Source organism: Acanthaster planci, linkage group LG14, assembly GCF_054643075.1.
Source record: "Acanthaster planci isolate LZ-2023a linkage group LG14, COTS_SCS, whole genome shotgun sequence".
NCBI lineage: Eukaryota > Metazoa > Echinodermata > Asteroidea > Valvatida > Acanthasteridae > Acanthaster > Acanthaster planci.
In genome coordinates, this window is record NC_141790.1 from 11,981,958 (window position 1) to 12,001,782 (window position 19,825).

The window sequence follows — 19,825 nt, forward strand, 5'->3', positions numbered from 1 at the left end:
TCTTTTTCCAATGAGGGTTTCTCTTGGTTTCTGTCAGCAATTTGATATCTTTAATTTCTTTCATCCATGCAGAAACAGTTCCTTATCCTCAGCTTCAAAATCCAAGTAACAAAAGTACTGCTACTTTGACACACCTAACCCTGGCAAGTACCAAATGACTGTTGGACAATTTTGAGAGAGGTGGCTCTCCATACATATCAGCAGGAGGTACTGTGTTAATGTATACGAGTGTGTTAGGTGCAGAGCACCTGGCTGTACTTATCTTTGGGCCTTGACAGAAACCTATGAATGGCATTGAATGAAGAGTTGCCAACAATTTACGGTGTTATGGATGTGCACCGCACCGACAGTTATGTAATGGGGCAAAACTGCACAGCGCATCCCCAGACTTGAAAAGGAAATAGATCTTGAGAGGTCTGTTGAGTTGATAAACGTGATGCCTTTCAGCAAATGTGCCTCCTGGAAATCCATCCACATGAAGAATCTCCATTGGTCGGACGGGGCGTTCCTTTGAAGCAAGATGTCAACACAGCCTTCTGCTGAGTTCAGTGTCTGCTTCTACAATACTTCTATGATTTCTCTTGAGGATGTCTGCTACTACAACAGCATGAAGCACACCTCCATCCCACACCTCGCTGAATAATGCACATGTTATGTTTGTTGCACCTTGGAAGGAGATTGTTCATGGTCGCATAACACAGAGAAACCAACAGAGGGCGCCATCTTCCATGCACCATAACGACCATTTCTGTTGCATTATACATTGTCCATGGCCGACTGTGATCACCACGCTACAAACCTAAGGGGAAGTTGAATACCGAGTGACCACCGTGGGAAGGCCATGTGACCACCACATGAGCACCATGTGCCCATTCAGGGCACAGCAGCAACATTGTTAGATGCAAAGATTTGAGCACTTGGGTATCTTCAATACTGCTCTTTGAAGTCTCTACACTTACATGTAGGCTGCAGTGCATTTAAGCCCTTTTTTGTACACATTTTACTGAAAAGTGCTGGTGCACACCATTGACGTATACCGGTACTTGAGTTTTATGTGCAGTTCAGTTGCTGCCTGGAGCTAGTACCGCAGTCATCTTTGTCTACTTTCAATTCGTGATTGAGCCACAGGCAGTTAGTTTGGGATGTAATGCTATGGCTTCTGCTGGCATCATGATCTCATATCTTTGTACATGCAGCCATAGCCACAGCCTTGAAATGTTACACCTTGGCCACACGATCCACTGTAGTTTCGCACCTGTTGAAAATACACTGGTTCCTTTAATGCGACTTGCACTTTGTTAGTGCATCATATGCATTCAGGGAACCATGCCAAAGATGACTGCTGTGTAACTAGACTTTATGTGTTATTTAAGTTACATTTGTAGGGTGTTGTACATTTTTTTCTCTGGAGAGTACACAAAAATTTGTAATAAGTCCATGTGTGCTGTATGTTAGTTACGAAGCACATGAATGTAAGAACTCTAACATAATATTGTAGAAGGTATGTTTTGTTTTATCTTATGTCTATCGGTAAGTTACTCAAGGAGAGGGCGTGTGTTTAGAAAATGTTTTACTTGTTTCCGCCTTTGAAAATAAACTTTCATTCAACCTTGAGGATAACTATTTTGTCGGGTTGTGTTTGCAAGCACATACATGCATTGCAAATAATAAATGTAACACTAGATCAAAGGATTGTGAGATTTCTTTTTATTCAGTGTAAAGAGATTATACTCAGAGGAGACAGATATTTGTATATGTATTTATTATTTTTAACCACAGTCAACATGTTTCAGTGTGCGCATGTGAAACTCTCAACCCAAGATACATATCAGTATGGTTTGAAGTTTATGTATTTGTATCCATGAGAAAATGCTATGCTATAAAAACAAGTTATGTTTACAGTGACTTGAAAAAAATAGCTTGGACTGACTTTTGTTGAAGTCATGTACTGAAACTGAAAGATGTCCATGTGTAATTCTTGTTAGTTTTGGAATGAGTAGACTCCTAGATGGAATATTTGTTTAACCTTTCCTTCCACAGCTTTTTGTTGTTGCTAGTAAGTTTCCCGAATGCTGAAAAATTCCACACAGCTCAGGAAACCAGTAGCATATTCTTTGTACTTTGATTATTTGGACATTGGTTACGATAGGAAGTGCATGCAGTGATTGACTGGGTATCGGATTGTGGGTAGATGTAGACGTATGTCATCGCCATAAGCCCCTCACAGCGGCTAGCCAGCTCCATGATGCTCTCGTCCATAGCCTCAATCTGCTTCAGACAGCTTGGTGTCATGCGCTCGTGTTTAGGGCCCAATTGAGTGCATAGTGTTTCCTTTTTGTTGGTGTACTAAATCAACTTTAGGTGCGTGTGTTGATGATGTCATTTAGAGTTATAGAGAAAAGGGTATATTTTTGTTGGGAAATGTCAGTACAGTGGTTGAGAAAACGATTCAGTGAAGGTGAAAACTTCTGTACAGTTGTATATTTGTGTTGTGGTTGCTTTTGTTTTTAATTGAATAGTTTTTAGTGTTTCAGAAAACTCCCTTCCCAGAGGTGTAATCATTTTGTTTGATTTCCTGCTAATGCATGCTATCTACTTTTCATCCATCATATTTTTTTTTCTTTCACTTTGGAGCAGAAATGTTTGATACCAATGGCAGCTTCTTTGAGAGATGGTGGGTCACATGACTCACATCATGTGACACATCAGGTGGGCACATGGCTCTGTGACATGGCTCATGTGACACCGACTGACTTCAGAGCAGCTGTAAAAAACATTACGCTGGTAGGTTTTAGGTTTTTGTGTTTGATTTTTCTCATGTTTGACAGTTGCACAGTGCCTGCCCCCGTTATCAATGCTGTCCATGCCCCCTTCAAATCCACAACTGTTTTGCACTGGCCACGTGGCCATTGTAACAGTTTATTAACACCTTGTGGAAATATATTTATGGTTTATTGCAATGCAATAAGATGAATTCCCCCCCCAACCATAACTCTGACCCTCTCCACTACACCTGTCATTATTTTCAATCAAATTGTACGATCTAGTGTAATATCTTCACTCAGAACCGGTAGCCTTCAAAGGATGATAAACTTTTCACCCACCAATCCCTGAAACGTCTAAAATACGATCTTTTTCTTTCACTTTAATGTTGTGGGTATTAGGCTTTGTAGATTGTGGTTAATATTGGTTGGCAGTAGAGTGCACAGTAAACTGCTTATTTATTTTGTTCATCTATGTAGACATGACACTTTAAGAACACAAAAACAATGACTTATCTTTACCTTGTTCAAGATGGAGTTTTAAGGCAGTAATTTTTTTTATTTTTTTTTAATGTGAACTTTGGATTTCTTTTTCCTGCGTTGATGTGGTGTGGCGAGTTTTGCTGTTGAAGAAAGCATGTCTTTAAATGCCATGTCAGTGACTTTTTTGTGTGTTTTTTTTCTCCACGTTTGGGGCTAGCTTTCAGTTTCATTCTGGGCTCTTAGCAGGCTAGTCTTGTAGCCCAACTGGCTGAAACAGACAATTCAAATATGATCCAAGTTGCTCACAAAAAAAATTATCAGTGCTGGTTTGAAAGCTAGGATCCCGGTTTAGGATTGGGTACTTCTTCTTTTAACAAGCCAATCAGGAACTTTGATCACATTAACGACATGCGTAGGTTGCAGTTTTCTTTTCCATCTGTTAGAGAGATGCAATGCACTCTGGTTTACAGTGACATTGAAGTTTGTCGATAGATTTCTGATAAATTTGGCGTGTCAAGCTCTGGGAAAATGTAAGGGTTATATGCTTAATTATCGAGGTTTCTTAATTAGTACCGTGTGTAGATATTGTTACATGTATATGGATTGGAACTTAATCACGTTGTCATTTGTTTAATAAATTAAAAGTGACTGTTGTGAGTTGTTATACAAGTTTGAAATACGATGGTGTATACATGTATTACTTTTTTCCTTTTAATTATCACCTGTAATTTGTAGGATTTTTGTAAGTATTGTTAATATTTAGGTGTTTGGGATATATTAATATAATAATCACTTTGTAAATTATATTTGTAGATTCAGATTGACTTTCCTTTTTGGGGGAAGAAAAACAAACGGGGACATGATCTTTGAAACTGTTGGACAGTTTGTGTGGTCATTTGATCCCCAAAACTTCTTCAGTTGAGAGAATGAGGGCTATTTTCTGCATACCCAGGTTTTTATGTGTTTCGAGAATACATGTAAAATTGTAAAGTATCGGGAACCAAATTGAAGACAGTTGTGAATAAAACAAAGCACACCTTTATACACCACAGGTTGATGCACACAAAGTTCCATTTCTTGCTGGAGGAAAAAAGCTTGACTTTTTTTTATTGATGTACAAAAGTCAAACAGTACATGTATTCGACACTGCCGTGACCATATCAGAAAATAAAGTACATATTTCAAGTGATATAATTACAAGATAAATTAAATACAAGTATGTGCACTCTACAAATAATAAAATGTTTGATAAACAATCTTCATTATGAAGGGAGGTTGGTTTTTTTTTGTTTTATGATTCACAATTCAATCTTCAATTCACTGCACTGCTGTGTTTGGATCGGACCCTGGTGGTGCTGCCTGATTTGGGTCTGGCGCCCCCATGTGACGAGTTCTGCAGTTTCAGTCTGTCACTGAGGTCCTGCATGGCTTGGAGTGTTTCTGTTACAGCTTCCTGTTGATTCTGGTTGGTGTGCATGGAGCTAGCACGCACTGTGCTGTACTTTGCTTGGATCTGCACGTCAGAAGAGAAGAAGGTACAGTGTTAAAAACCTGTGAGTCTCTCATCTATGAGTTTTTAAAAAGGGGGTTGTCTGGGTGTTGACATTTTCTGTAGACATTTTATTGTTACATTCTGTAAATGCGTTCAAATGGGCAAATAGAATTTGATCAAGCATCAAAAAGAGAGAAATAACCCAACAATTGCAGCTTTTGGGCCCAAGATTTTGAAGTTTCAGGGTAACACGTGAAGTAGTTCATGTACATGTACTTTTCTGTGTAGTGGTACACTACACAGAAAAGTACATGTACATCTGTAGATTTTGTAAACTGTGGGTGTTGAGATCCTGAATAAGTGAAGTAAACTGAAGGGGGCGTGGCTTAGTACCTCCTGTAGGAGTTGCAGGGCCTCTGGATAATCCTTCTTGAGCATCTTCTGGTCTTGCAGCAGCTTGCCAAGGTTGACCTCTTCAATGACTAGCCGGTTCTTCATCGTCTCCAGGATGTCTTCAAGTTTCTCTGCTTTGCTCTTGTGGGGTGGGCGGGGCTGGAACTTTCTCTGTAAAGAACATCTCTTGTCAACCGTCAATGATTCGATGTCAAGTTATTGCTTTATCCTATTCTTTGTGCACTATAAAACTCTCTCTTGCCTAAACAATATTATCATTTTGTAAGTCAATATTTCATGGTTTCATGGTGAATTCAAGTTTGCCATGATGTTCACGTGGTTGGTTTGCTGTAATATTTGACAAAACTGTGATGTACTGCAACACGTAACTTACTCTCTGGTATGGTTCAAATGGCTTCTGCAGTTTTTCTAAATCCACCTGGTTCTGATATAGTGTTGGGTGTTTGAGAGCCAATCTGAGTGATCGTAGGTTGCCTTGGATGTCTGGAATAAAAAAAGAGATCAATATTGCCAAGTCAAACAAGGAACTACAAATTAGATTAGCAGCTGTCATTACAAAAGCTTAGTCTGTCAAGTCTGGAGATTTTGTTTTGCTTAAAGGAGGATGAAATAATCTCACCTGTTACTACTGGTTCTTCATCTGGGTCGTCTGGTGTGTCGTAGAATATCTCGTAACCTTTGAACTTGTCTGGGACAGACATTGAGTAGGCAGCACTGTCTACACGCTCCAGTTTCTTTGGTTTCTCTTTCTGAGGATCTTTGTCAGGTTCCTGGTCAGACGGGGCTTCTTGGGGTTTCTGTTCGTCAGTTTGATCATCAACCTGAGACAATGTGGCATTTTAGGTAGAAAGTAAGCATCGGGGAAGGAAATTCTGAAAACTTGATGGATCTGTGCAACTTGGCGGATAAGGAATTTGATGAGCTGTCATGTTCAGCTTCAGAAATGTCCATAACGCTGTCTTGGTGACATACTTCTACCTTGGGCAACGTGATGACCAGTGTTGTAGTAGAGACTATCACAAGACCGGTCACAAGTAACAGGGTGAACAATGACAAAGAAATGCTTTTGTTGCTGTTCATTTGAATAGCTTGTGACTTGAGTTCAGACTGGAGGTCTTGTGTTGGTCTTGTGCTGGCCTCGTGTGGTCTTGTGAAGGTCTTAAGTGGTCTCAACTACAACACTAGTGATGACCATACTCACTGGAAACCAACCAATAGTGTTATCAGAGGTAATGGTAACCTAAAGCGACTTTTGATCAACATCATTCATACATTTCTGAAGCAGGTGTCAAATGAATATTTTGTTCCTTCAAAAGATTTTGGAAAAATGATTTTTATTTGACCTGAGTGAGGAAGACAGGTTCATCTGCTTGCTGGACCTCGTCAGCTTTATCATTGGATGCTTGCGAGCTTGGGACATTCTCGGCAGTCCATGACTTTGTCCGGGTCATTTTCGCTACCTCTAAAACCTCATCGCGGCTTTCCCTGTGATGGAGTGGATAGGTCTGGGGCCTCTCCTCAGGAGTGGCCGGAATTGGTGGGAGCGGACCAGAGATGGGCTGCTGGGGTTTGTCCACTGTTAGAGGAGTGGGATGTGATAGTGACGAAGGGAGGGCTTTGGTGACGTCACCTGATTCCAGCATCAACTGAAGTGGTTTCTTTGGAATTGGTGGGACCACCTCAGCAACCTGTGCATAATTAGCGAGCAAAAACAAAAGTTATGATCTCCTTGATTGATTTACCTCAAAATGTTTTTTGGGGTCCAGTTCCAAAGAGGCACATTGTATTACCTTTCTATGTGGCTTGGCTGGTACCTGGATTGGGGGCTTGGGCCTGTGGTCTGGTTTCCTTCGCACCATGTGGATGCCTAACCTGTCCTTAAGGTACCTCTTGAGTAGGGGTGGATCTCCGCTGCTGTTGGTCGTCAGTGGGTTGTCATGGATGATTAATTCTTTCAGCATTGGCCAGGCAGCTACAGCAAGGAGCGATTCCTCATCACTGATCTGAGAGTCGGACAGAGGAGGTTGAGGTGATGCAAAATAGATTCTGCACCTAACTGAGCCCTCAAATGGTAAATATTTCATTCACAGTACCTTCAATTTTTCACCTTTCAGAATCTCTGAGATAAGTAACAGCAGACCACACACAACTGGGTAGCCTCATTTAGGCAAATGTTGGTCCCATGAAGCATGTAATAAATATGCTACTTGCCAAGCCTAAATTGGTTATTCCATGGAGATATTGGAACTAGTGACCCGGATGGAGATGACAACACTACCTTATTGAAGGCAAGACTTAGATGCTCCAACTCAGGGAAAGGTGGTGGCAAATCTTGGTCTGGATCATTGTCATGTACACTGCTGCTTTGAGGCTCCTCTTTGATTTCTGAAAGATGCTTTGCAGAGTGGTTGATGTCTTGCCCATCTGGAAGAGTTTAGGGAGGGTAAGAGGTATTTCAGCCAAATTTTTTACGCAGATAGTCAAATGATACTGATTTTGTAGCATGAGCAGCAAAAAGGCCAAACTGTGTTTAATCGATTTTAAGCTGGGTTTCCATTCATCTATCCATTCAAAGCTTTTTCCTGAAAATGGAAATGGTTAGAACAATCTGCTTGGATATCCAAAACAGTGCCAATCATCTCAGAAGACAACTGAAGCAATTGCGAGATTTTGGGGGAAGGTGGATTTTAGCTTGGCCTGTGTTTTAGGTAATTTCTTCATTAATACCCGATTCTGTTGGGGTCTGGCCAGGTGAGACTGATCCACTCCTACTTCCTCCGCGGCTCTTGGCTGACTTCCGTCGGGCTTTACGACCCGGCGTGGAGGCAGCTGAAGGCGGCTCGCTTTCCACAGCAACGTGCTTGCCACTCAGAGCCTTGAGATGAGGCACCAAGGCGATGTCATTCTTGTCAAGATTGAGTTGCTTGAGCCGCTTGAGGCCAGCCAGACTGGCAAAGGTGGCCAGGTCAGTCAGATGGTTATCATCTAGGAAGAGGAGCTCTAAGCAGGGGAAGCGGGGGATGGACGTAGCTCTGCTGTCCCTAGAAATGAAGAGAAAGGAGACCAAAGATTGATGATTTGAAGTACAAGTAATTGACTTGAAGCAAAAAATATGCACTTAAAAGATTCTAGATACATGATTTAAGCCTTCTGTCTTAGTGAGTGTAAAATACAATCTGTAGAATGGCAATCATTGAAGATACAAAAGAAAGGCACGTAGCTAGCACTAAAATAGCTCCATGTTCAGCTGCGCAGTCAAAGGATGATTTAGATGGCAAGTTCTCATTCTTGAAAGCTTCAGTATGCTTTACAAGGGCGGAATCATGATGAAAAACTCCACATAAGTGTATAATACAAAGAAAAAATGAAAGATTAAAATATGCAGGTGATTGAAAACTTTAATTTTTACAATCGATAACAGGTGTAAACAATCTGGTAGACAACATGTTTCCCACGATGCACCTGGTACACAGCTGAGGGGCTGACATCAACAGTAATTTGAGAATTGCTGAACAAAGTACTGAAGATGGCAACCCTCACCTGTTGTACCCAACTAGGAAGACCTAACTGAGAGCAGAACCATCTCAAGCTTAGCCCAGGATTCAGTGCCAACTCATGACAACCCTCGGAAGGTCTCATGGCCAATATGTTATTTGCGAGATTGCCTTAGAAATGAACACTTAGGAGGAGTGATCGTGTCCAATCTTTACACAACTTGCTGCATAATGCATGACCCAATCTGGAATACAGTCCCAAGCTACAACCTTCCACGTACAACACCTAAATGGAGAGACTGTCAAGAGTAGTGTTAAGCTCATTTTGACTTACGCAAGGGTTACTTTATATGGCTTGGCCAACTCCACCGGCAGTGAACGAAGCTGATTACCAGTCAGGTACAGAACTTTCAACTTTGGAAGCATGCCCAGAGCCAAGATGTCTTCTTTGGAGAGGTTGTTGTACGACAGATCGAGTACCTGAAGAAAAAACCCAAAAGGTACTCTATAGAGCAATTTTGTCCCACAGGACAAGGCCAGCAATTAAGACATGCATAAAGTATTGAAAGCAAACCCATTGTAGGATTGGGATATATTGTGTCAATTCTTACTTCTAAGCAGGGAAAATCGTCAAGGTCTATCCGAATTCCTCGTAGAGCATTCAAGGGTAGCTCTACCTCCCGAACAATTGGAAAATGGCTAAAAGCCTCTGAAAGGAAATAAAAGGAAGTAAACATCAGTGAACAAGCTGTTTGCCTACCCTCACATCTTCAGAAAAGTGATTTTATTTCTTTTTAAACCACCAAATACACACACTCTTAATTCAATTTAATCATTTTGAAGGCATTTCCTATCCAAACTTATGACTTCAAAGTGGTATTCATCGTCAAGAATTTGGAAAGAGGGAGAGTTTATATTCACCAAATGGCAAGAGGTTTTCTCCAGCATTGATGTAGGCCACGTTATCAAACAACTGGAAGTCGTCTTCTTTGACATCCGTCAGTTCTTTGCCAGTGATGTTGATGGAACAAACATCAGTGGGATCTTCTACACAACAGTGCTTCAGCTGGAAAAACCAATTAAAGAAAACACATTACATTTTCAACTGCATGAAAACACAGAATTAGAAAAGAATTTTTTAATGTGTTTTATTAGGGAAAAAAAATTGTTTTTTACCAGGAAGAAACCATCTAGCAAGCCTGGAGTGGTGGTGTCAGCTTCAGCATAGACATCCGGGGAAGACGGTGGCTGTCTCTTCCTTTTTTCTTCTTTGTCTCTCTCCTTCCGTTCATGTTTGAGCTGCGCGTAGGTCTTAGGCTTAGCACACAGAACGGCCTTGAAGTGTCGACGTTGCTCCGCTCTCTGTGCTACCATCCATGCCCCAGCTATTGACACAACAAAGCTCTTATACTGTCATGCAAAGTTGTACTCGTTGTAGGCCTAGGCCTTTACATGCAATGCCAGTGTTATATTAAAGAAAAAAAAGGCTAGAGCCTATCAAATGTTAATGGTTAGGCCTAACGATAGGCCCACGGGTTTGTTCGTTTTCCCAATTTCGTCAGGACTACACAATTAACGTCCATTTGTTGTCACTTTGACTGGTCTTCTCAGTAAGTGGCAAAATAAGGGATCAAGCAAGTATGGGCGGATGTAACTTTATGCGTTCATCTGGGAGCTTTTGCAACCTGAGGTCACAGCGAGGTGAAAACAGTTTACTTGTCCCAATGCAGCAATTTGTATTCATAGCGAAAGGTCACAAAGTTCTCAAATGTCACAGAGTGTTGTGTCTTCTGATACATTCACGGATGTTAGGCTTTGGCCAAAATTGAAAGGTTGAATAACATTTGCTTATTTGCTGTAAGGCCAGGATAGGGACATGCATAAATGAGTGAGGGCGCTGTTTATTTGGGAAGTCGTTTTTCTTAATTAGGAAATCGTGATTAAAATTTGTCTTTCCGCAGGCTCTAGCTCCTCTATCTAATTTCCAATTTCAAAATTTTTTAATTTCAAGTGAAACCAGTATTTAATTCATTGAAATAAGGCATGAATAAAACAAACATTTCATGGAAATGTGAAATTTAAGCTTTTCAGTCAAAATCCACACTCATTTTTGTGTACCAAAAATCAGTTTCTCTGGATTATGATTAGGGCCTTGGTACACCTACAAAAAAATCACAAAATATCCCTGCTTTAAATCAGTATTTCTTAGCTTTGCAGAGTCCAATGAAATCCAAACTTGAGAACAATGTTGCATCCTGACTCCACTTCAGCAGTTGTATACAAAGTCTATGGGGAGGGAAGAGAATTTTCTAAGTAGGCCTATTTCCCAACAACATTGGTAAATGTTTCTCAGTCCAGAATTCATGTCTTTCCAGCATTTATGTAGGCCTAATGACTGACTTTTATTGAGATAATATAGCCTAGCGTATGGTGAGAAAAGTGGAGTCAGGACGCAACATCTTAACCCCAAACTTATCAAAATTTTTCTTATGACATCCTCTCCAAGATCACTTGCAAAGAAAACAGAAAAAAAGAGGACAAGCCTAGGCCTAGGGCCAAGCCCTAGACTATTTAGCCTGAGCCTCCCAAGCTAGCTAGGATCCATTCTTTTTCCAATGAGACTGACACATGACTGACGACGCAATAAATGCATTATACTGAATTAATATCTTGTCCAGGCAAAAATAATAGCTGACTCTCTGTTAGACTCTTAACACTGCTTAAATGTGACAAAATGGGTCACGTTAACATTGAACTTCACAAAACAATAACCAAACAAGAGAACAATTGAACAAGCTGCGAAACACAGGCAGAAAAAAAATCAAAGACAAACTTAGAAAAACTTGCGATAAAACCCAATGAACACACAAATAATGCTTAATTATCATAAAGATCTCCATACCATCTTCTGATTGCCTGAAAATATTTCTGGCCGGGAAGCAATTTGTAAAAAAACCGCCCGATCCGTCGTCAAGTTTTACACCGGCTGGGACCGCCATGATGGATTTGTTCTGTCGCTATGGGCAACCGTCATTTTGTTGACAATCAACCCGATAGTTACCGAAAATTACCGAACATAAAACCCTTAGAATTACTTTTTTTACTTCAAAATACTACTTCCAAGTTTTCACAAAACTTGAAAAATATTAATTCAAAATACCATTATGTTTATTCCTTGTTTCCGCGCGAGACTTTAATAAAAATCTGTGCTTATTTGTTGCTGTTCTAAATCCATCAAGGGAAGATGTTAATTTCAACGCACCCTCTGGTAAATCAATGCTATTTTCCTACATTATCAAGTCTGGTACCCTTTTGAAGTTACTGATTTTATTAAACCGCTGTCACAGGGAATCAGCCTATATTCACAAATTCAACATCTGCTCATTAATGGATGTCATCAGGGTCGTGTCTGCATGTCGTCAATCTTGTTGTAGTGCGTTTTATTTCATATTTTTGTCTGGTAAGGAGATTTTTTTCCGATTCCAGGGAAAGAATTCCATAAACAGACGCCACTATTTTTTACCTGTAGTAACTTATCAGGCAAATGAAAGCAATAAAATGTCCTAAAACGGTCGAATTTAGCAGTGAAAATATTAACGTGATGTGTTCCTTCCTCCATGGGAGGACCATCATGACCAAAGATTATATAGCGCCGTGTAGCGGTGCAAGATGGGTAATTCGGCCATAAAGGTGTTGTTATCACCATGGGCGCCATTCGAGTGTGAACGTTCGTTAACATGCACTGCGCAGTGGTAGTCCAACCAGAATGACGCCCATGTGATAACAACGTTTTACGGGTATTTATGGTGAAGTTCCCCATCTTTCGCCGCTTTGCGGCGCTATACGATCTTTGATCATGACCATGATCTACTCAGCCTGCAGCTAGTGCAGTGGTATTGGCTGGTGGCAACTCTCTGCAACATCCGGGAGCTTTGTGACCTTTCACAGTTTCAACGTTTCTGAAACAAACCTCCACCATGTGTACATTACGACAAGCACGACAACAAGGGTGTTTTCACCTCGCTCTGACCTCAGAAATGCATAAAACTGTAAAATTGTGTCTGTCCAGCATACACGGGATAGGGGGCAACAATATACAATGTAAATGAGCATCTTGGTTCACGCACTGGTTCTGGTGCTAATGCCCTTCACACATAACTGTGTGTGTGATGTGATCACTTTCATGACTTTGGTGCTCTATAGACTGGCGCAACTGTATGCATTTATCTGGGAGCTTTTGCAGTCCAAGGTCACAGTGAGGTCAAAACACCATTAACTTATTCATGTTGTAATGTTGTTGTAAAGCAGCAGTTTGTTTTCACCGTGAAAGGTTACAAAGCTCCCAAATGTCACACAGTTGCGTCTTCCTGTTTACTAAGAAACTACCCCTAGACTAGTACTGCAGGATTCATTATCTGCCTGCTCCCAAAAATTATTAAACGACAAGTTTGTAATTACTTATTTTGGGGCTCATTTAAGAAGAATTCATTTTGGTCTTTGAAAAAAATCAGAAGATCAGGTAAAAATAGAATTTCACTGGAACTTTTGAAGTGGGGTAGGGAAACTTAAGATTTATGAATGGGAATTTGAGGGGTTGATAAAATTTCACTTATTGTGAAATTTGAGGTAAAAATTGTTGCTGTAGCAAAGCTTTTGTGGCAAAATATCAAATGTGCTATGTTACGGGTTGCGCCGTATTAGGGTACGTGTACATCTACAATATACATGTATGTATTTATTTCCAATCGTAAACAGGCTCCAGATTTTGAGCCCAGAGTTTTTGAAGAGACTTCCTACCAAGTCATGGGTTACGGTGAAAGCTACAGAGATTCCAGTCCTTCGTATCACCACCATCGTGACCGCCACAGAGATCATTCACGAGACAGAGATCACCCCAAGGACTATTCACGGCCAAGAAAGTCTCGATCTCGCAGCCGCTCACGCGAGCGATGGGATAGGTCAGAGTCAGACCGGAGGTCTGGTCAAGGCCGCCTGGATGACAGAGACTGGGACATCAAATACAGAGATGACATCCGACAGAATGGCCATGGAGAACGACACCGCAGATCATCAGGTGACTGGAGACAAGAAGCACAAGACCAACAAGAACGATTCTTTGAGATGTATGTCAGACAATTAGTTGGACACATTTTATTTGGAAACGAAAACATGCAAACCATTTGCATTTTTTTCATTCAAAGGGTCATTTCATTTGTGTTCTTTTGTATGCGTACTTGTGTCACAGAACACTTCAAAAAGTGTGCTTTGTGATTATAAGTGCTTTTTTAGTCCAGCATTATGTTGATATCGCAATTAATTTTCCAAGAAGTATTTGGGGAAATATTTGGAAATTTAGAAGATTCATCACAATGTAATAAAATCAGATATTGTTTCTGAAGAGGGACAAACAAAAATTGACGTAGCAGTAAGCCATTTTTTTCTCGTGTTCCCATTTTGTCTTCCCGATTTCTGTATGAGAGTTTGTGGAAACTTTCAAAGCTGAAGGGATGCTTTTTTTTTTCATAGGAGGAGGTCCGAGCGAGAGAAGATCATGGAGCAAGGAGTGGCCGATGTGTGGGCAGCATCACCAGAGAGAGCAGAACCTGAGTAAGTTCCCAGCATTAGGTTTACAGTGACTTGCTGGATTAAGTCAACTTTATTCCTCATTATTTATTCCTCTTTATTGCTCATTTTCTGCTGTACTTCGTTTGGCTCTTTTACAGAGTGGCATTTTTATATAGCTTACCTTCCCAAATCCTTCAAAATCCATAGATTATTTGTGGAAGATTTTGGTGGATGTAGGAAGGTTGAGCCCAGCCAAGTGACTTTGATTTTACATGGGACTTTGTTGCTCTGTGGAATTTTAGAGAATGTACCATTCTGGGGAGGATTTTAAATTTTTTTTCAGTTTTTCGGGAATCCTATTCCTTCTTTGACCTGTCCTTTTGTCATGTGTGGGTAAAGATTTATCATTATTTTGTCTTGACCCTGTCAGCTCTGACGAGTTCAGCCATACAGAGAATGATAAAGATGACACTGATGCCAGCAGTAGCACAGACAGTGAAGGTAGGTACCTTGTTCAGAGACTTTGTGTGAAAAGTTCCATTTGAAAACTCTGCATTGTGACTTTGAGTGGCCTTGAATGCAATTGCTCACAGAGAGAAGCCATTTTTATTTGCTTTTGGCTAATTCTTCAATTCATCTTTTTTTCAGAGGAAAGAAGAAGGAAGAAGAAATCCAAAAAATCCAAACGCCGAAAAGAACAGAAAAGACGGAAGAAAAGGTGAACACCAAACCAGAAGTGTCTCTCTTTGCTGACTAGTTTTAGTTTTGTAATAATGCCATTGGCCTAGAGTAGCAGAAGTCAAATCTTAGTGTTAGTTTTGATGTTTGTTTTATCCCTTTTTTTGTTTTTCTAACAGTAAGAAAAGAAGCAAGCGTAAGAGAAAATCCAGTTCCAGCGAGGACTGGAGTGATAGCGACTCTGACAGTGATGAGGACCAGGAACAGTGGGTGGAGAAAACGGCAGGTAGAAAAGCTGTTACTGTCAGTCATGCTCATTGTCTGTTTAGAAATTAACTTTTGCCAATACCTTTGGCCATGGCATTTGCTAACATCTTAAGTTCTGATATATTTTTTATAGAAAAGCCCACTTCATAAAATCCTTGTCGCCTAGCAACGATTTTTGCAATGTGTCACGGGCAGAAAGCAGTCTTTGTGTACCTTCTGTTTGTGTGTGTCAACTAGCTTGAGGTAGACCATGTCCAAATCAACTGGCTTAGGCTGACAGTAGTACATAGGTCTGTGGGACATGGCTGTAGCCGCTTGCCTGTGGCTCACCTATGATTATTGTGTTACTTCTAGCCTCAGCCGTATCTTTTTGACATTGTCAATCGCTACCTTTTATTTTCAATCTTAATTACCAGGTGTTAAAGGTGACGGCAGCGTGGTTGGGCCCCTGCCCATGGGGTCCTCGTCTGGCACCACTGCTCTGATAGAGTAAGTCTCCTTTTGTTTCTTTCTTTGCAGACAGGAATAAATATTTTGGTTCTGAACATTTGCTCAACCCATTTCCCCCTGTACCAATCAGAACCCACCTGGCCTGTTACTCCCTGCACTGCTGAGCACTGCATGGTTTTTCTATCTGCTGCAGTGACTAAAGATAATTGGATATAATGGAGTACAAGCACTATGGGATGAAACCTTTGTTTTGCTCATTTTGACGAAACCTCGATTATTCTGTGACTGCAAAAAAACTAAGGTTACCTTTTCTACCATTGTTTTGGTGATATTTCAGTTTTGGGAAAGCCTTGTTGCCAGGTGAGGGTGCTGCAATGGCTGCCTATGTTGAGGCCGGCAAACGTATCCCACGTCGTGGTGAGATTGGCCTGACCAGCAATGAAATCTCCAAATTTGAAGATGCAGGTTACGTCATGAGTGGTAGCAGGTAAGAGCGTTGGTCAGCAAACACTGTGCGTTCCTAAACACTCCCTCTGTCTAGTCACTCACTTCTGCTTTCAAGACTGCCACAACATGCTAGAACTGCACCATACTGTTGGCTTGAAATGTTTGGTCAGTTTCACTGTACCCTGACGTTGCAACGTGGAGTAGCCACACTGTACCCGTTAACCATGTCTTCCCGGATTGGCATCACATCAACAGCTCCCTCATTTGTCTAGAAAAGCATGGACAAGCCTCAAGAAGTGCACTTTTTTAATACATTTAACTCAAAAGTGGACGTCAATTAGTTTTCTCACAAAAAAGAGAACACATTAGAAACCATGTTCAAAGTGCACCCTTTGGTGAATTACATCACAAGTTTGTTCAGAAGTAACTGGATTGTTATTTTGATTATTATTTAAGTCTTCCTGGTAATGAAATCAAAGATTCCTCAAAAGCGCCCTTGGCACTGTAGCTCGTAACCCTGAAGAAATCTGTAAAGAGGGGGCAATTAGAAGAGGAGATTGTGAGAAAAAGTGGTAGCATTGGAAGAACGATGTCCAAGGAATCCTGTCTTCACTATTCCTTTTCCGACTTGAAAATAGACTGACTTGTGATGGACTTGCAGGGACTTTGTGTCACACTCGACTGCAACACTTGCTGTTTTCAGTGAAATAAGGGGTGAAAAACAGCTACAACATCCCAATATTTCAAGGAATGTCTCAGTTCCTGCTGCAGCTCATTCTTTGGTGTTAAATTTCCTCCACAGACATCGTCGTATGGAAGCCGTGCGTATGCGTAAGGAAAACCAGATCTACAGTGCAGACGAGAAGCGTGCCCTCGCCTCCTTCAACAAGGAGGAGAGAAGCAAGAGGGAAGACAAGATCTTACGGGACTTCCGAGAGATGGTTCACAAGAAAGTCAAGGAGAGAAAGTAACTCAGATAGCAGTCCTTGCCTCCATCCCTGAGGAGGAACAGTTTTCCAAGACCCTCGCAAGATCCTCGTGAGAATCTCGGTTATTAGCCTATTTGAGGGCGCTGTTTAATTTGGGTAAAATCTTTTATGTTTACTCCAAAATGACCAACGTCCAGAAGTGCCCTCCATTGTATCCTCCATGCTTCAAAAAGGTTAAACTCAGAGATGCAGCCCCTCGCTTCCTCTTCAGTGATGGAGCAAGGCTATGTTCATTTGCACATTGATAGACTTTTAGCAAAATTACTATCGAAATTTAATACACAGTTGGTCAGTGTACTTTTGGACAAACACTTCTGCTGTTACTTTGTGTTCTGTATACTTTTATCATACATGTACAGTTGAACACGATTAACACGAGCACGCTTGAGACGAGATCGCGTTTACAATTACCAGCTTATTTCTTGTACACGTTCCTATGAGACAAAACTTACTTATATGAGCTGTGCTAAGCCGAGAACACGGACAGGACGAGCACTTTTCCCTAACCCGCAGTGTCAAAAACCATTGTCCATGGCATTTTTAAAAGGAGTACAATTGAAAACGCCTCTTCAAGAGCTTGATCCCAGTAAATCCTGATGGAGCGCGTCAGTAGTTCTCCAATAATAATATCCCCTCGACACTTTGTGCTGCGGTTTTACTGCCGATGACTTGGCAACTCTGTTCCTTGTGCCACTAGAGGGTGCTTTATTCAAGACAACAAAGGGTGTTGCAATGACAACTCAAAGGAGTTTCGGTCACAGCAGGTCTGGTCCGAAAGAGGGTTTTTTAAAATTTAAATCGAACAATGGGTGAACCTGACTCAAAAATCATAAATGGGACAGAAGTTTTGATGCCGAGGAAAACAAATACACAAACGATCCTTATCAAAGACCCTGCATGGTCAATGGGAAGAAAATTGAAATAGGTTTTAGAAATTTCACCCTTCTTAAGTTCCCTTCCTTCATTTAACCGATGTCCCACATTCCACTTTCAAGATAAAACTTGCACAACCCTGTCGCACATTAAAACTGTAAGTTCCTGTTCCATCAATTAAAAGAACGTTTCTGCATCGGGTACCAGTTTCCAGATAGTACTTGGCCACACTGCACGGCGTGATGCAGCCGGCCATTTACACCACTAATCTCTGCTAACATTTTCAAAACCTTTGTGTTATTCGTTTGAATCATATTGATAAGAACATTTTAAATAAAATTCATGAAAAAGTTAAAGGCTGGTACATGTACATGAAGTACCAATCCACTGCATATACTGTCCTGTATCATTCATGTACAGCACATTGCCGTGGTAACAATGCTTACTGGTGTACGAAGCCAGGCTTACGCTTTATGAATGGGATAAGTGTCAACACGTATAACACGAGGTTCACCATAAGACAAAGTTTCTGGGGAGTCACATCAAGCTGGTATTAATCGTGTCGACTGTAATTCATGTACGTTTATTCTCACATTTACATATTTTTCTTTCATTTAATAGCATTCATGTTTGCATAATTTATAACAATGCTAGACTTCACAAATTGCATTGATAAATTTGTACAAGGAAAGACTGTAATTGATAGGATTCGCATAAATATTTGGAACTTTATATTATTGCCTGCTTTTAAAAACTGAAAAACGGTTTCCAGGTATGGTGCACTTGACATCTCCCCTTTGTCCTCTCTCTTTAGGCAACCAGACTAACCGCATTGTACCCATCACACTGTTTAGCCCATCCAGTGCCCCACTCCAGCTTTTGGTTCTTTTTTTCCTCTTTGCAAACCTCACCCCTTGGTGAAAGTTTTACAAGCTGTAGTATTTCCGAGTGTACATGCACATTGCTGTAGCATTGGAAAGTCTTTTCCTGTAAAATACCCAATTGCAAATCGGTAGGTTGCTTGGCATAAAATTATTAGTGAACTAAAATGGTTTTTGTTTCGGGCAAATGGACTAAAATCACTAGGTGTGTGTAATTATAGAGCCATTAGAAATCTAAATATACAGCTACATGTGTATTTGAGGATGAAATAAATGTTCATTACCGTAAGTCAAGAAAACTTGTCTTTCATTGCGTTTGTGAAAATGCAGCCACCTGCCACTCACCCTCCTCAGTATAGTTCCTTCTTTTCCCAATTCTGTACATCTTACTCTTCTGACCAATCCCAAGCCCTGCCCCTTTAAGCTCAATTCTGCCATCCTTACAGAGGCTCAAATAAGCCAATTGGTAATATTGAACAATAAGAAACTTTGTCCTTCAACTCTCTGGAATCTGAACAGTCCCAATAGTACTATACTCCTAAGCCCTTACCCCACTCTCTATATCACATAGAGAGTATCGGCTGTCAGACTTCCAGCCTCAAGTGGTACCCCTTGCCATCTCCCATTCAGACTTGGCCTGAAAATATTCTAAGTCCAAACATCAGAAGGTTTAACATTTAGAAACGAGCACATTTTTTCAAGAAAGAGCCGTGGCATAGCGGTTAAGGACACTGACTGCTATGCACAAGGACCTGGGTTCAATCCCAGGTGGGCATGCACAATTTTGCTAAAAAACTTAGTAAAAAAAAAAAAAAAAAAAAAAAAAAACTTCCTTTTCCGGGACCCCGGCTGGATTTGAACCGGGGTCCCCTGGCCTGGCAGTCAGCAAGCTAGACCACCAGGCCACAGGCCTCTTCAAGAAAATTTGCTCGGAACTTATATTTAAAGGTTCAATTGCGCAATTTCATAAAAGGTCAGAGGTCACAAATTTGAATATGCAAATGAACACCAAATCAGTTGAATCAAATAA

At 40.8% G+C, this 19,825-nt stretch overlaps 3 protein-coding genes across 10 annotated transcripts in view; 2 read left to right on the plus strand and 1 right to left on the minus strand.

The window, feature by feature from the left end:
- The window catches only part of LOC110983568 (serine/threonine-protein kinase 25-like), a 39,026-nt gene extending 34,732 nt beyond the window's left edge, over positions 1 to 4,294 (plus strand). For all 5 annotated transcript variants that reach the window (XM_022242908.2, XM_022242907.2, XM_022242906.2 and 2 more), the window contains exon 9: positions 73 to 4,294. In XM_022242908.2, coding sequence (XP_022098600.1) covers positions 73 to 109 — 37 coding nt within the window. In that variant the 3' untranslated portion in view covers positions 110 to 4,294. The remainder of the gene's footprint in view (positions 1 to 72) is intronic.
- A 19-nt stretch (positions 4,295 to 4,313) lies between these two features.
- Positions 4,314 to 11,686, minus strand: LOC110983567 (X-ray radiation resistance-associated protein 1-like). 2 transcript variants are annotated; one of them, XM_022242905.2, is made up of 13 exons: positions 11,548 to 11,686; positions 9,822 to 10,030; positions 9,567 to 9,711; positions 9,257 to 9,354; positions 8,980 to 9,125; positions 7,879 to 8,192; positions 7,430 to 7,575; positions 6,966 to 7,154; positions 6,495 to 6,839; positions 5,771 to 5,972; positions 5,525 to 5,634; positions 5,131 to 5,301; positions 4,314 to 4,758 (listed from the first exon to the last, which is right to left on the minus strand). In XM_022242905.2, exons 1-13 carry the CDS (start codon positions 11,642 to 11,644, stop codon positions 4,558 to 4,560), a joined length of 2,373 nt encoding a protein of 790 aa, XP_022098597.2. In that variant the 5' UTR covers positions 11,645 to 11,686; the 3' UTR covers positions 4,314 to 4,557. The 2 variants fall into 2 exon arrangements, with proteins under 2 accessions (XP_022098597.2, XP_022098596.2); XM_022242904.2 differs by having other exon boundaries at positions 6,942 to 7,154.
- Positions 4,650 to 19,094, plus strand: LOC110983571 (uncharacterized). 3 transcript variants are annotated; one of them, XM_087145959.1, is made up of 9 exons: positions 4,650 to 4,780; positions 13,401 to 13,768; positions 14,172 to 14,252; positions 14,641 to 14,711; positions 14,859 to 14,928; positions 15,068 to 15,174; positions 15,572 to 15,644; positions 15,943 to 16,092; positions 16,855 to 19,094. In XM_087145959.1, exons 1-9 carry the CDS (start codon positions 4,721 to 4,723, stop codon positions 17,021 to 17,023), a joined length of 1,149 nt encoding a protein of 382 aa, XP_087002085.1. In that variant the 5' UTR covers positions 4,650 to 4,720; the 3' UTR covers positions 17,024 to 19,094. The 3 variants fall into 3 exon arrangements, with proteins under 3 accessions (XP_087002085.1, XP_022098611.2, XP_087002084.1); XM_022242919.2 differs by having other exon boundaries at positions 4,660 to 4,798; XM_087145958.1 differs by lacking the exon at positions 4,650 to 4,780 and adding an exon at positions 11,974 to 12,105.
- Positions 19,095 to 19,825: the final 731 nt, after the last annotated feature.